The sequence below is a fragment of the Mobula hypostoma genome, chromosome 1 (assembly GCF_963921235.1).
Source record: "Mobula hypostoma chromosome 1, sMobHyp1.1, whole genome shotgun sequence".
NCBI lineage: Eukaryota > Metazoa > Chordata > Chondrichthyes > Myliobatiformes > Myliobatidae > Mobula > Mobula hypostoma.
The window spans coordinates 249,487,671-249,503,789 of NC_086097.1; the positions used below are offsets into that span (position 1 = coordinate 249,487,671).

Genomic DNA, 16,119 nt, shown 5'->3' on the forward strand with positions numbered 1-16,119 from the left:
GTGGAAAGTTAGAAAGATTTGAATCCAGCATTTAAATTTCCCCAAGAGATCCCTGTATGAGTAATTAAGAATTTTGTTCTACAACCTTCATTTTCAGAAAGCATGCTATACATATAGCATTGTTCAGAAGTCTTAGACACATATACTGTACATAGCTAGAAAGCCTAAGACTTTTGCACAGTACTGTATTTGTCAACATGGAGCGGAGAGCGAGTTTATAAATCTGGTGGGAGCATAGGATATTGGGAATAGTGAGGGTGGAGTGCCGCGGAAGGGGTGTGAGACAGGTAGTAGAGAAGGAGTGCCAGGGGCAGGTGGTGGTGTGGGTGCAGACACACCCAACCCTGAGAAACCAGGTAAGGTCATTTGATTCCAAAGAATTGGTTTATTGATGATTACAAAATGTCTCTCTGGTGCTTCCCACTCCCTCCCCTCTCCCTTCCCCTTTTCCCAAACATAATTCCCATCCGTCTGCCCCCTTCCCACTCTTAGTCCACACCAGAGACCCGTATCAGATTCAGGTTTATCATCACTTACGTACATCATGAAACTTGTTCTTGTTTTTTTGTTGAGGCAGTACAGCGTAATACATAAAATTGCTACAGTGCTGTGAAAAATTAGGTGACGGGGTGGAGATACATCTCTACCAAAGGAGATGTAAGGTACTACTTCCCTCTGCTGGCCTGCAGGTCACCCTTGGGCAAGGTGTAGCCCCTGATCTGGGTCACGTGAAACCATGGGAGCAGGTGCTGGATGGTCATGTGAGCAGCTGGTACACATCACATCCTGGTTATATAACCACTGATACCAGGCAAACAATCTCTGAAGAGTATTGATAACGGCTGGGGTCACCCATCTTGTAAAGATACTGCCCAGAAGGCAGCAATGGCAAACCACTTCTGTAGAAAAATTTGCCAAGAACAATCATGGTCATGGAAAGACCGCGATTGCCTACATCATACAAAATGGCACATAACAAACAAACAAACTGTGCTAAGCTCTTAGGCACCCTAGTTGTACAACCATGCCTCAGACTTCTGCATAGTACTGTATTAAATTCTGACCTGTGAACATTGTCCGATCAATTAGAGAACTGTATTCAGTCAAACACTGACGGTTTGAACAGATCAGCACCCCTGCAAAACATGAGCACGTGTTGCAGTCCACTTTAAAAGATGTCCCATGGCCTGCGGGATACAGGAACAAAAAGAGGATTAATATGTTCAGAAAAAGCTTGACGTTTCAATCAACAAGAACTTCAAAGGGATCATTTACAAACTATAATCAAGAAGCAAATTTGCAGGTACAGGAAACTTGGAATAAAACAAAGTAAGAAAATGCTGGAAATATTTGGCAAGTCAGGTAGTTAGTATCTGTACAGAGAAAAGAATTGATATTTGAGGTTGATGACTCTTCTACAGCTCATCATACCCGATCTAATCCAAGCTCCTGTCTAACATACTATGTCTTATATCCCAAGGCACTGACTGAACAGCAGCAAGTTTTTATTTGTGCTGATCAAAATTCTACCCTTCAATAATAAGTTTAGAATTAGTTTTTAGAATTAGTATCTCATTTGTGCTATCCGGAAAAGCAATAGCTAAATGACGGCAAGGGAAAAGACGCCACAAGGCCTGCAGTTGCCTGGGGATTTACCATCTGACAGAGGGTGGTTGGAAGGGATGAAAGAGTAGACCAGAGAGTTGCAAATGAGAAATCCTATCAATACAGTTGATAAGGTTGTTAAGAATGTGTATGGTGTGTTGGCCTTGACAGCTTGGGGATTTGATTTCATGAGCCATGAGGTAATGTTGCAGTTCTATAAAACCCAAGTTAGACCACACCTGGAACATTGTGTTCAGTTCTGGTCAGCTCATTATGAGAAGGATGTGGATGCTTTAGAGATTGTGCAGAGGAAGTTTACCAGGACTCTACTAGGACTAGAGAGCATGTCTTCTGAGCAAAGACGAGTGAGCTCAAGCTCACTCTTTGGAGCAAATGAGGTTGAGAGGTGACTTGATAAAGGTGTATAAGATAATAAGAGGCACAGATCAAATGGACAGCCAGCAACTTTTGCCCAGGACAAGTGTTTTTTTAAACACCGAGTGGTGGATGCATGGAATGCCCTGCCAGGGATGGTGGTAGAGGCGGGTACATTACCGGCATTTAAGAAACTCTGGGATAGGCAATGCATGATGGAAAAATGAAGGGTTATGCAGGAGGGAAGAATTAGACTGACCTTTAATTAAGATTAGCACAACATTGTAGGCCAAAGGGCCTGTACTGTGACATAATGCTCTATGGCCTATGTTCAAAATGCTGAAAGGAAGGAGGTGGTAGAATTTTGTAGCAGTTTGTGGAAATTATGAAACTTTAACAAATACTCTTCAAGCATCTGAATACAATTTAAAAACAGCAAATTGGTTAAATGCCATCAACGTCCAAATCAACGGTTTAAATTTTCATTCTTTTCCATTGGAATTATACATAAAGCAGACTCTGATACTGTAGTTTAGAAGCAAGAGAAATACTGGTTAGTGCTGTTCACAAAATAAATCGTAAAAGTAACATGGACATTCATAACTTCAGTCCAGCTTGCTGGGAGTGCTTGAGCTTAACAAGTCCCAGGTCAAAAGCTATTTATTAATCCCGAGGAAATTAATGTAATATTTCAAAATCACAAGGCTTATACTTAATAACATACATCAAAGTTGCTGGTGAACGCAGCAGGCCAGGCAGCATCTATAGGAAGAGGCGCAGTCGACGTTTCAGGCCGAGACCCTTCGTCAGGACTAACTGAAGGAAGAGTGAGTAAGCTGGAGGGGGAGGGGGAGATGCAAAATGATAGGAGAAGACAGGAGGGGGAGGGATGGAGCCAAGAGCTGGACAGGTGATAGGCAAAAGGGGATACGAGAGGATCATGGGACAGGAGGTCCGGGAAGAAAGACGGGGGGGGGGGGTGACCCAGAGGATGGGCAAGAGGTATATTCAGAGGGACAGAGGGAGAAAAAGGAGAGTGAGAGAAAGAATGTGTGCATTAAAAAGAGTAACAGATGGGGTACGAGGGGGAGGTGGGGCCTAGCGGAAGTTAGAGAAGTCAATGTTCATGCCATCAGGTTGGAGGCTACCCAGATGGAATATAAGGTGTTGTTCCTCCAACCTGAGTGTGGCTTCATCTTTACAGTAGAGGAGGCCGTGGATAGACATGTCAGAATGGGAATGGGATGTGGAATTAAAATGTGTGGCCACTGGGAGATCCTGCTTTCTCTGGCGGACAGAGCGTAGATGTTCAGCAAAGCGGTCTCCCAGTCTGCGTCGGGTCTCACCAACATACCTCGACACTGTTTTATCACCCCTTGTTCAATCCCTTCCGACCTATGTTCATGACACTTCTCACGCTCTTAAACTTTTCGATGATTTTAAGTTCCCTGGCCCCCACCGCTTTATTTTCACCTTGGATGTCCAGTCCTTATATACTTCCATCCCCCATCAGGAAGGTCTCAAAGCTCTACGCTTCTTTTTGGATTCCAGACCTAATCAGTTCCCCTCTACCACCACTCTGCTCCGTCTAGCAGAATTAGTCCTTACTCTTAATAATTTCTCCTTTTGCTCCTCCCATTTCCTCCAAACTAAAGGTGTAGCTATGGGCACCCGTATGGGTCCTAGCTATGCCTGCCTTTTTGTTGGGTTTGTGGAACAATCTTATGTTCCGTGCCTATTCTGGTATCTGTCCCCCACTTTTCCTTCGCTACATCGACGACTGCATTGGCGCTGCTTCCTGCACGCATGCAGAACTCGTTGACTTTATTAACTTTGCCTCCAACTTTCACCCTGCCCTCAAGTTTACCTGGTCCATTTCTGACACCTCCCTCCCCTTTCTAGATCTTTCTGTCTCTGTCTCTGGAGACAGCTTATCCACTGATGTCTACTATAAGCCTACTGACTCTCACAACTATCTGGACTATTCCTCTTCTCACCCTGTCTCTTGCAAAAACGCCATCCCCTTCTCGCAATTCCTCCGTCTCCGCCGCATCTGCTCTCAGGATGAGGCTTTTCATTCTAGGACGAGGGAGATGTCTTCATTTTTTAAAGAAAGGGGCTTCCCTTCCTCCACTATCAACTCTGCTCTTAAATGCATCTCCCCCATTTCACGTACATCTGCTCTCACTCCATCCTCCCACCACCCCACTAGGAATAGGGTTCCCCTGGTCCTCACCTACCACCCCACCAGCCTCCGGGTCCAACATATTATTCTCCGTAACTTCCGCCACCTCCAACGGGATCCCACCACTAAGCATATCTTTCCCTCCCCGCCTCTCTCTGCATTCCGCAGGGATCGCTCCCTACACAACTCCCTTGTCCATTCGTCCCCCCCATCCCTCCCCACTGATCTCCCTGCTGGCACTTATCCGTGTAAGCGGAACAAGTGCTACACATGCCCTTACACTTCCTCCCTTACCACCATTCAGGGCCCCAAACAGTCCTTCCAGGTGAGGCATCACTTCACCTGTGAGTCGACTGGGGTGATATACTGCGTCCGGTGCTCCCGATGTGGCCTTTTATATATTGGTGAGACCCGACGCAGACTGGGAGACCGCTTTGCTGAACATCTACGCTCTGTCCGCCAGAGAAAGCAGGATCTCCCAGTGGCCACACATTTTAATTCCACATCCCATTCCCATTCTGACATGTCTATCCACGGCCTCCTCTACTGTAAAGATGAAGCCACACTCAGGTTGGAGGAACAACACCTTATATTCCGTCTGGGTAGCCTCCAACCTGATGGCATGAACATTGACTTCTCTAACTTCCGCTAGGCCCCACCTCCCCCTCGTACCCCATCTGTTACTCTTTTTAATGCACACATTCTTTCTCTCACTCTCCTTTTTCTCCCTCTGTCCCTCTGAATATACCTCTTGCCCATCCTCTGGGTCACCCCCCCCCCCCGTCTTTCTTCCCGGACCTCCTGTCCCATGATCCTCTCGTATCCCCTTCTGCCTATCACCTGTCCAGCTCTCGGCTCTATCCCTCCCCCTCCTGTCTTCTCCTATCATTTTGCATCTCCCCCTCCCCCTCCAACTTTCAAATCCCTTACTCACTCTTCCTTCAGTTAGTCCTGACGAAGGGTCTCAGCCTGAAACGTCGACTGCGCCTCTTCCTATAGATGCTGCCTGGCCTGCTGCGTTCACCAGCAACTTTGATGTATGTTGCTTGAATTTCCAGCATCTGCAGAATTCCTGTTGTTTGCTTATACTTAATATATATTTTTTACAAGTACTAAATAATACACACTTTTTTAAAAACATACTTTTCCTCTGGCCTCCAACTATGCAAGTCTTTTGCACATCAATACAGGGCATCTCCAAACAGTTTTCCAGCCGTCCACTTGGGCCACACGTGCACACTCTGTAACAACCCATTTCTCCGCTCGTGACAGGTAGCTGAATGACGGTGCCTTGCCGCACCAGGAAATCCGAAGCTTCCCCCAGCTTGCATCCTTTAACAAAGCAAAACACCCTATTTAATGTAGACAGTAATAAACACCATTCATGAAATAAACTTAAAATTTCAAATGAGAGCTTGTTTGATGCTGTATTTGAAAATATACTGAAACCTATAGCAGTTACAGCACAGCAAAGGAGACGGCGGCAAACAGGAGTGAGATAAGCCACGTGAGAGCCCATAAGTAGATCAACAGAACGAAGACCATCATCCTCGACCTTGAGGGATAGCCACAACTGGTCGAGTGGTGTCCCAACAACAACCTTGTACTTAACGTTATGATACACAAGAAACTGATTGTGGACTTCAGGAAGGGGAAGTCATCGAGGGGTCAGCAGTGGAAAGGGTGAGCAGCACCTAGGTCCCGGGTGTCAACATCTCTGGGCCAAACATACGGATGCAATTACTAAGAAGTCACGCCAGCAACCACATCTCATTCAGAGTTTGAGGAGTCTTGGTATGTCACCAAAGACTCTGGCATATTTCTACAGATGCACTGTGGCGAGCGTTCTGATTGATTGCATATCATCCGGTACGGAGGAGTCAATGCACAGGATCGGAAAAAGCTACAGAGGGTTGTAAACTCAGCCAGCTCCTTCGTAGACGTGAGCTGGTGGGTGACCGGTGAATCCCGGTGAGCAGGATAGGTTGGAAGGTGGGGAAAGTGAATGATGTGAGAAGCTGGGAGATGATAGGTGCAAGAGGTAAAGGACTGAAGATGAAATCAGAGAGGATAGGGCAGTAGACCATGGAATTATAGGAAAGAACATGGGAACCAGATGGAAGAAGGTGTAGGTAATGGGCAGGGTGGGGGAGGGAAAACAGAAGGGTTAAGGGGGCTAGAGAGATAAAGGAAAAGAAAGGGGAGAGGAAGAGACAGAGGTGAGTAGTTAACCAAAGTTAGGGAAATCAATGTTGACGATGTCAAGATGGAGATGACCAGAATGCAATATGAGGTGTTGCTCCTCCAATCTGTGTCTGGCCTCAACGTGGTAGTGGAACAAGCCATAGAGGGACATGTCAGTGTAGGAATGGGAAGAGGAATTAAAATAGCTGGCCACCAGGAGAGCCTGGTTGTGTCAGCGAACTGAGCAAAAATGCTCGACAAAGCAGTCCCCTAATCAGCGTCAGGTCTCACTACTGAAGAGGAGGCTGCACCGGGAGCATCAAATACAGGTATCCCCCGCTTTTCGAACGTTCGCTTTACGAAACCTCACTGTTACGAAAGACCTACATTAGTACCCTGTTTTCGCTCTCAGAAGGTGTTTTCACTGTTACGAAGAAAGGCAGCGCACGATAAAAGGCAGCGCGCCCCGAGCAGCCGCTCGCCCCCGGATTCGGAACGACATTGCTTAAACACAAGCCTGTGAGCAGCCGTTTGCAAGATGAGTTCTATGGTGTCGGAAAAGCCTGATAGAGCTCGTAAGGGTGTTACACTTACGGTAAAACTAGACATAATTAAGCATTTCGATCATGGTGAACGAAGCAAGGACAAAGTGAGTTTGGCTTGTGGAAGTTGACGAAGATGATGTTGAAGAGGTTTTGGCATCCCATGACCAAGAACTGATAGATGAAGAGCTGATGCAATTGGAAGAGGAAAGAATAACAATCCAAACTGAATTCAACCAAATGCAGAAAGTGAAGCAACTGCGTGAGATTTTCGCTGCAATGATAAAGTACGACTTTAATTTTGAAAGGGTACGTAGGTTTAGGGGATATTTGGAGGATGTTTTGAGTCCTTACAAAGAACTGTATGATATAAAAATGCTCGAGGCTCAGCAGTCAAGCAAGCCTTCCACATCAGCCACAGCAGATGACGAACCTCGACCTTCGACATCGAGGCAGGCAGTCATAGGAGAAGATGAGCTGCCCGCCCTGATCGACAATGAGATGACACCCCCGCGTCCCACCACCCCAACCCCCGGGCCCCGGACAGGTACTGTACCGATTCGTGGAGAATGCAGCGGTAGCCAGGAGGCACACAGCATATCTTTAAGAAAAAAGCTGAAATAAACATGCTAATTAATTAGGTGCTGACTAGCATGTAATTGTCGGCCCGGTCAGTGCCGATGCAATTGGCAATCCCCTCTGATCTGCGCCGACATTTACGTGCTGGGCAGCACCTAATTAATTAGCACGTTTATTTTGACTTTTTTCTTAACGATCTGCTGTGTGCCTCCCAGCTACCCCTGCGTGCTTTGCGGCAATGTATCTGGTCGGCGGCCCAGAGGGTGGAGACCACTGCATCACGCAGCCTGCAACGACTCAGTCTAACACACCATCATCAGTGTGCTTGATGTCTTCCCAATTCCGGTAAGTGATACTACACTGTACATACATTATTTCTACTTTATATAGGCTGTGTATTTTAACGTGTTATTTGGTAGATTTGGCAGCTTCATAGTTTAAAGGTTACTGGAGAGCGCGTTTATGCCAACAGCGCTTGCGTGAGATTTTCGCTACGGAGATCTGTGCAGGCAATTGTTGTAGAGAAGTATTTCTACTTTATATAGGCTGTGTATTTATCATATCAATCCTGCTTTTACTATATGTTACTGTTATTTTAGGTTTTATGTGTTATTTGGCATGATTTGGTAGGTTATTTTTGGGTCTGCGAATGCTCAAAATTTTCCCATATAAATAAATGGTAATTGCTTCTTCGCTTTACGACATTTCGGCTTACGAACTGTTTCATAGGAACGCTCTACCTTCGGATGGCGGGGGAAACCTGTACAATAAATGATCCCAATGGATTCACATGCAAAGTGCCAGATTTTAGGATGGTCTTGCTCAGTTCTGCTTTGCTCATTTTCGCAGAGACTTTGGGGAAGAAAACCGGTATGCAGTCTAAATTCTAGCATTCTAATCAAGCACGTTTGCTCATTGAACAGAAAATCTTGAAAGGAGGCCCCAAATTGAAATCAGTATGAGGAACTTGCAAATTTCTTTTATCCAACTGTTCAGTCTCCAGACCAGTCAGTCAGAACGCTCTCCATGGTACATCTGTAGAAATTTGCTAGAGTCTTTGGTAACATACCAAATCTCCTCAAACTGTTAATCCAAGTCAGCTGGTCAGTCAGTCAGTCCTGACAATCTCTCTGCCAGCTTTGCCAGATCGGGAGCTCATTTTTCTATCTTCAAGAGAACAAAGACCCTGTCTACGAACCACCTTTAATATCCTGGGAATCAACCTGGTGAACCTTCATTGCAATCCATTGATGTTGAGTAGTGCTAAATAAAAGTCGAATACTCTGGCAAGAATGATCAAGACACTGTTTGCCCAATTCCTGTGGCTCCCCAGTAATCACAGCCTCCATAACTGAAACTGACCCCTTGATTTCAATCCCTGAATCAATTCTCAATCCATGTCAGCAAATTACCATAATCCCACACACAGTAATTTTGTTCAATAGTCTTTGATGTGGTCGTCTTGACAGTCCAACCACATATCTTTTCATGTCCTTTCAAAATTAATTTACATTCTTCTCAGACCAAGTAGTACCCACAAACACTTTCTGTATTTGCAGTTTGTTGTTTTGCACATTGTTTGTTGATGCTATCTTTCACTAATTCTATTGTGTTTCTTGAATTTACTGAAATTGCTTGTGACAATATAAATCTCAGGGTTGCACATGGTGATATACGTACTTCAATAATACATTTACTTTGAGCCTTGAATCTATTTTAGAGGATCACAAATATACTTTGACATTCTTCAAAGCCACTGCTTTCAAAGCTTAGGTCAACAGGTTAAAGAGTCATACAGCAGCATAGCACGGAGGTCCAGAAGATTTACATGCACTAAACTTCAGCATAACCCAAGGTACTCTGCAATCAATGAAGTACAGGAGATAATTGACATACAAAATTCCCATAAATATTCATTAGATAATGACAATATCTTTGTTTTTTTAGCGATATTGACATTGTACACGAGAGTCATCTTCCAAAACTAGAACTGAAGAAAGGAACCATTTTACCTTTCTCACTGGAACTACTCACCTGGGACACACAAATAGGGAAGACAATCTTGTCCAGCCTGGCAACCCTTTCGATTTACTTCACACACATAGTTGTTGGGACAGGCGTTTGGATTACATGGATGTATCACCTCTGCCACAGTACTGTGGAATGGACTAGGAGCTGTCAAAAACACGTAATGGAAAAATGGCTGAGAATTACCTACCAAATTTTGTCATCTATTTGACAGATTAAGATTAAATCTTGGAAGTATTCCAAATTTACCCACAAACACAAAATCAGTGCACCAGTTGAAACTGGATTTTGGCATCCAGCATGTTATTTTGTACGTGATGGACAAATCAAATCACAACAGTTCCATGATTAAAACACAATTTTTAACGTGATAAATGGTACTCATGACTTGAGAGTGACTCCAAGCACTATATAGCTAATATTTTTCAAATATATCACTGGAAAATTAGAATTAAAATGTCATCCTGTATAAAGTGCAACACAGACTGTGAGACTACCCTGCCACCACCAAGGTCTCATCACAAGGACAGAGAGCTGTTTAATGTTTACTGTTTAGCTGCCAACAGTTTAGTGGCATTAGCACTGGACTATGAGGCAAGTAGTCCTTGGTTCAAATCCGGCTGGCCACCTGCACACTTTTCATCGGTGCTGGGTTGAACAAGCGAGCAACTCAGCCTCGTAAGATGCTGCCTGGTGTGCCACAACGCGGCACACTACGTTCATTTTAAGATGAACAGGTGGGCGTAGCACTTCTTCCACTTTAAGGGATAAGCGCTTTCATACTTTTGAGTCCTTTTGAAGGGTCTAGGCCCGAAATGTTGACTGTTTATTCCTCAGTATAGAAACTGCCTGACCTGCTGAGTTCCTCCAGCATTTTGTGTGTGTTGCTCTGGATTTCCAGCATCTGCAGAATCTCTTGTATTTATTATATCCTGTATAAAGTTATGTTTAAGGTACAACTATTACTCTACTTTGCAACTTTAGAACAGAGATGAGGAGGAATTTCTTGAGCCAGAAGGTCATGAATCTGCAGAATGCATTTCCATTGACAGATGCAGAGGCCGAGTCAATGGGTGTATTTAAAGCGGAGATTAATAACTTTGTGATTAATAGGGTGCTGAAGGTTATGGGGAGAAGCCAGGAGAATGGGGTTAGGAGGGATAATTAATTAGCCATGATTAGGCAGAGGAGACTCAATGGACTGAATGGCATATTTCTGCTCCTATATCCCTAAGGTCCTAGATCACCTGGACAATACAAACACCTTTGTCAGGATGCTGTTTGTTGACTATAGCTCTATCATCCCTACAGTCCTGATCGATAGGCTACAGAACCTCCCTCTGCAATTGGATCCAGGAGACCGCAGTCTGTGCGGATTGGTAATAGCTCCTTGCCGATGACGATCATCACTGGTGCAACTCAAGTATGTGTGCTCTACTCCTCTCTATATCCATGACTGTGGGACTAGGCATAGCTCAAATGCCATCTATAAATTTGCTGATGATACAGCCACTGTTGGCAGAATCTCAGATGGAGACGAGAGGGCGTACAGGAGTGAGATATGCCAGCTAACTGAGTGGTGTCGCAGCAAGAACCTTGCACTTAACATCAGTAAGACCAAATTGTGGACTCTGGACTTCAGGAAAGGTAAGATGAGGGAACATGAATCAATCCTCAGAGGGATCAGAAGCAGAGAGAGTGAGCAATTTCAGTTCCTGGGTGTCAAGATCTCTGAGGATCTAACCTGGTCCCAATATATCGATACAGCTATAAAGAAGGCAAGACAGTGGCTATATTTCATTCAGAGTTTGAGGAGATTTGGTTTGCCACCTAAAACACTCAAAAACTTCTACAGATACCAAAAGATTTTTCAGATACATAAAGTGTAAAAGAGAGGCAAGAGTCAATATTGGACCGCTGGAATACAATGCTGGAGAGGTATTAATGGGGGACAACAAAATGGCGGACAAACTCTCCAGGTCCCATCTCTTACAGCCTTTCAATATTCAGTAAATTTCAATTAGATTCTCCCCACCCCCCATCCTTTTTCTTCTAAACTGCAGTGAGTACTGGCCAGAGCCATCCAATGCTCCTCAAATGTTAATCTTTTCATTGAAAAATCCACATTAATCCCAAATTAATCTTAGTGGTCAAGGTCATGAGTTTAGTAAATTCTTTCAGAGTAGCTCAGGCAAATAACAACACGTACCAGAATCTTAAAGGAGGACAGTCATCACTATTGTGGAGAAATAGATAGGGTAGTGGCTAAAGAAACCGAAACATGGACTGATTCACATATTCTACATAGGGTCTGACAGCTTTGGCACATGCAAGTTCTCTTGACTTTAACTTTGACTTGAAGGAACTGGGTGCAATTGAAGAAGTTGTTCAATGCAAGAGTAAGTTCTGCTACCAGGCAGCAATGACTGAAGGAGTTCAGCCTTGATTTAAGATAGTAGTACAGGACCTTCAGAACAAGCTCATGTGGTATGATCATCAATGATAAAGACGAGTGGAATAGAACAGGACAAAGGAAGAGAGATTAAATTCATGGCAACAGGAAATATATTACATGGGTCACGAGCAGGCAGCAACAATGTTTCTAGAAGATTTAATGGTCTGTGATTCAATGGCAGCATCAGAGAGATGTATGGGGAGCTATCTGAAAGCTGATGTTTGGCCATCCAGTGTCTGATTGGTGGATAAACAAGCTGGACCAGAACAATCTACAGTCTTGCCACTTAAAGACTTGGGCTATATTTTATTTTGTGACTATGTTTTTATGAAATCATAACCATACGTGATATGTGCCATGTGCAGTGTGCTGTAGGCAATACGTTTTGCAATGTGGCCCTGGAGGAATGCTGTTTCATTTGGCTCTGTTCCTGTATGGATGAATGACAATTAAACTCGAACTTTGCCAAACCCCAATAACACCATCCTGATCAGCAAGTTTTATGATGACGTTGGAGTTGGTCTTGTTTTTGAGGTGCCTTCCATTTTCCTTAATTTTCCCTTTGACAGAACTTTCAAACACATCACTCACTTCCCCCCCCCACCCCTCCTCAGGCAAAACAAGGAAAGAATTCTCATTGTCCTCACCATTCATCCTACTGTCCACCATATTCAATAGACTTGTCTATTATTCCACCATTAGCAAACATATATTCCCCCGCACCCTCAGGGATGCTGCCTGACCTGCTGAGTTCTTTCAGCGTTGTTTGTTAATCTTTATTCATATTTTTGTCATCAACTTCTCTTTCCCATCTCCTGAGAATGTGCCTCATTGATTCCATTCACTTGTCTTAATAATGTGGAAAACATTACGCATCACCACATTACGCATTTGTGCCGAGGTTGTTTAACTACATGAAAGGCATCTAGAAACAGAAGATGTAGAATTCTGTGACCCTCTACCATTAATCAAAGAGTATTAAATCTGAGTGTTCTTGTCAATATACACTCAGTGCCCACTTCGTAAGTTGCACCCGTACACCTGCTCATTAATGCAATCATTCAACAGCAACGCAATGGATAAAAGCATGCAGACATGTCAAGAGGTTCAGTTGTTTTTCAGACCAAACACGAGAATGGTGAAGAAATATGAATGACTGTTGGTGCCAGACAGGCTGGTTTCAGTCCTCAGAAACTGCTGATCCCCGGGATTTTCACGCACAACCGTCTCTGCTGTTTACAGAGAATGGTGCAGAAAACAAAAAACATCCAGTGAGCAACACACACAAAACATGCTGGTGAACGCAGCAGGCCAGGCAGCATCTATAGGAAGAGGTCCAGTGAGCGGCAGTTCTGTGGGCAAAAATACCTTGATAATGAGAGGTCAGAGGAGAATGGTCAGATCGGGTCAAACCGACAGGAAGACGACAGTAACACAAATAAACACATGCCACAATAGTCATGTGTAAAAGTCAACTCAAGTCAAGTCAAGTTTATTGTCATTTAACTATATACATGTATACCGTCAAACAAGACAATGCTTCTCCAGGCCAGAGTGTAAAGCACAGGTGTACACATGACACACAATAACTTAGAGTAAAATCTACAAATGAATTACACACAGATACGCTCTTTCCCGTGGGTGCTGCCTGGCCTGCTGAGTTCCTCCAGCATTTTGTGTGTGTTGTTGTTGTTTGGATTTCCAGCATCTGCCGATTTGCTCTTGTTTGTGATTGGATTACAATACCAGCAACCCAGGTTTGATTCCTGCTGCTATCTGTAAGGAGTCTGTACGTTCTCTCCGTGACCGTGTGGGTTTCCTCCGGGTGCTCCAGTTTCCACCCACAGTTCAAAGATGTACCAGTTGGTAGGTTCATTGGGCATTGTAATTGTCCTGTGATTAGGCTACGGTTAAATTGGGGACTTGCTGGGTGGTGCAGCTCAAGGGGCCAGAAGGGCCAATTTCGTACTGTCCCTCAATAATTAGATAAAATCAAAATAAAGAGCATAGATTAAATATTGTAGGGTACAGTACAAATGATCTCTTCTGTACATCACTATCTCAACACATTGAACCTTGAAGTGGATGGGCTACAGCAGCAGAAGACCATGAATATACACTCAGTGGCCACTGATTGTACATCCTTTAATCACTACCACCAAAAAGAAGTAGTTATTTACCTCATTTACTGTTCACATGACCTTGCTACCTTCACAAGTGGCTGCTACACAACATCAGAGACTGCATGCGTGGTTCTCATGGTGCACACTGAAACAACTGCTGCGGAAAGATTACGTCATTCAGAGCAAGGAGCTCGCTAGGTTACTGCATTGCAAGAGACACACTGCAACTCAGTGCAACATCAAGAAACAGTGTGCAGGGTCAGGGTCAAGATTAAAACCCTCTCAACAATGCACAGCCAGGGCCTGGAATCTCGAGGACCAGCACTTGTTGTACATGGAATCCATGAGGGAAAGACTGAGATCAACCTGATGTAATGGAACAATGTTTTGTGCTGTCAATGATGGCCTATGAATGCTTAATATTTGTAAATTGTGTGAATAAAGTACACATCTAAAGGAAAAGCAATTCAAAATGTAACTTGGTGCTTGGTAACTTGGCTCTTTGAGACATCCCAAGGATATCACAATGTACTTACATTAAATCTAAATTGATCCTTCGCTTCTCAACACCTACTTTTCAAAGAAAAAAATTGGAAATAACCATAACCGCTCAATGATTGTGCAGCAAACATACCAAGGTAATTTTTCAGCGGGATGCAATTCTTGTGGTCATCATTTGGGGATAATTGATTGCAGATGGTTTCGGCAGTTTGTCCAGCTGGAAATTTACTGTGATCTCCGCAATTTGTAAGAATTTCTACGCAGTCTGACCTAAAGTTGGAGCACAGATTTTGTAAGCAAAAAAGTGTCAAAGCTTGAGATTATACTCGTGACATTGAAAAACTGAGACGCTAGGGAAATGTGTACCAGATCAATTATTGAGCAATTGCAATTCTAACTGTGTGTTAAAAGCTACCATATTTCTCCGTACATTTGTTGACATCAATCCACAAAATGCTATGGGATGATGTAGGCTCAGCTGTCAACTGAGACAACATCCATAACTGTCACGGGAACACGCAAGCTGAGGATGCGAAGCAGAATGTTCAAGCCTCACTCAGATTTCATTATAACTAAACTCCTTTTCTGAGAGTGGGGCTTCAACATTGTCCCTAGCAAAAGATGGCTTGTCAATATATATGGCGGCATTGTGCGGGACCAGCAGGCAAGTACCATTTCAAAGAAGTATGGCTGTGCCTCTACTTTCTTAAAAGTTTGTACAAATTTGGAATGTCATCTAAAACTTTAACAAACTTCTATTATGTGCAGTGGAGAGTATATTGACTGGTTGCATTACAGCCTGGTATGGAAACACCAATGCCCTTGAATGGAAAATCCGAAAAAGTGATGGCCACAGCCCAGTCCATCACAGGCAAAGCCCATCTCCACCTTTGAGCTCATCTACAAGGAGTGCTGCCACAAGAAAGCAGCATCCATCATCAAGGATCCCCACCATCCCAGATTATGCTCTCTTCTCACTGCTGCCATTGGGAAGGAGAAACAGGAGCCTCAGGTCCCTCACCACCAGGTTCAGGAACAGTTATTAACCCTCAACCATCAGACTCCTGAACCAGTGTGGCTAACTTCGCTCATCCCAACACTGAACTGATTCCTTGTTCACATGACATTGCCAGGGGAGCAATATTAATCAGTGAGTTGAAATATTAAACCCAGATCCACATCGCATCCAATGATTCAATTGTTAGCATTAGAAGGACAGGAATTTCCACAGGACAACAGATCAATTGCACACCATTTATCTGACAATTGTGGAACTTATTTTCACTTTTCTTTTATTGAGAGACCCAAACAAGGTAACAGGCCTTTCCAAGCCAACATGCCCAATCTGCCCAATTACACTCATGTGACAATTAATCTACGCCTTTGGAATGTGGGAGGAAACCAGAGCACCCGGAGGAAACCTATGCAGTCACATTGCAGAAAATTACGCACTGTTTCCTGCCAGTACACTAACACAGCACGTCTGATGCTAAGAGATTTTATTTTCTCTCAATAACCTTTTACACTGCAGCCTTCTGGCAA

General features: G+C 43.9%; 1 protein-coding gene across 11 annotated transcripts in view; it reads right to left on the reverse strand.

Annotated features, from left to right (window-relative positions):
- The window catches only part of reck (reversion-inducing-cysteine-rich protein with kazal motifs), a 206,482-nt gene that overhangs the window by 48,322 nt on the left and 142,041 nt on the right, over window positions 1-16,119 (reverse strand). For all 11 annotated transcript variants that reach the window (XM_063067016.1, XM_063066939.1, XM_063067008.1 and 8 more), the window contains 4 exons: window positions 14,711-14,847; window positions 9,505-9,645; window positions 5,309-5,497; window positions 1,065-1,187 (listed from right to left, as the gene is read on the reverse strand). In XM_063067016.1, the coding sequence (XP_062923086.1) occupies window positions 1,065-1,187; window positions 5,309-5,497; window positions 9,505-9,645; window positions 14,711-14,847 (590 nt within the window). The remainder of the gene's footprint in view (window positions 1-1,064; window positions 1,188-5,308; window positions 5,498-9,504; window positions 9,646-14,710; window positions 14,848-16,119) is intronic.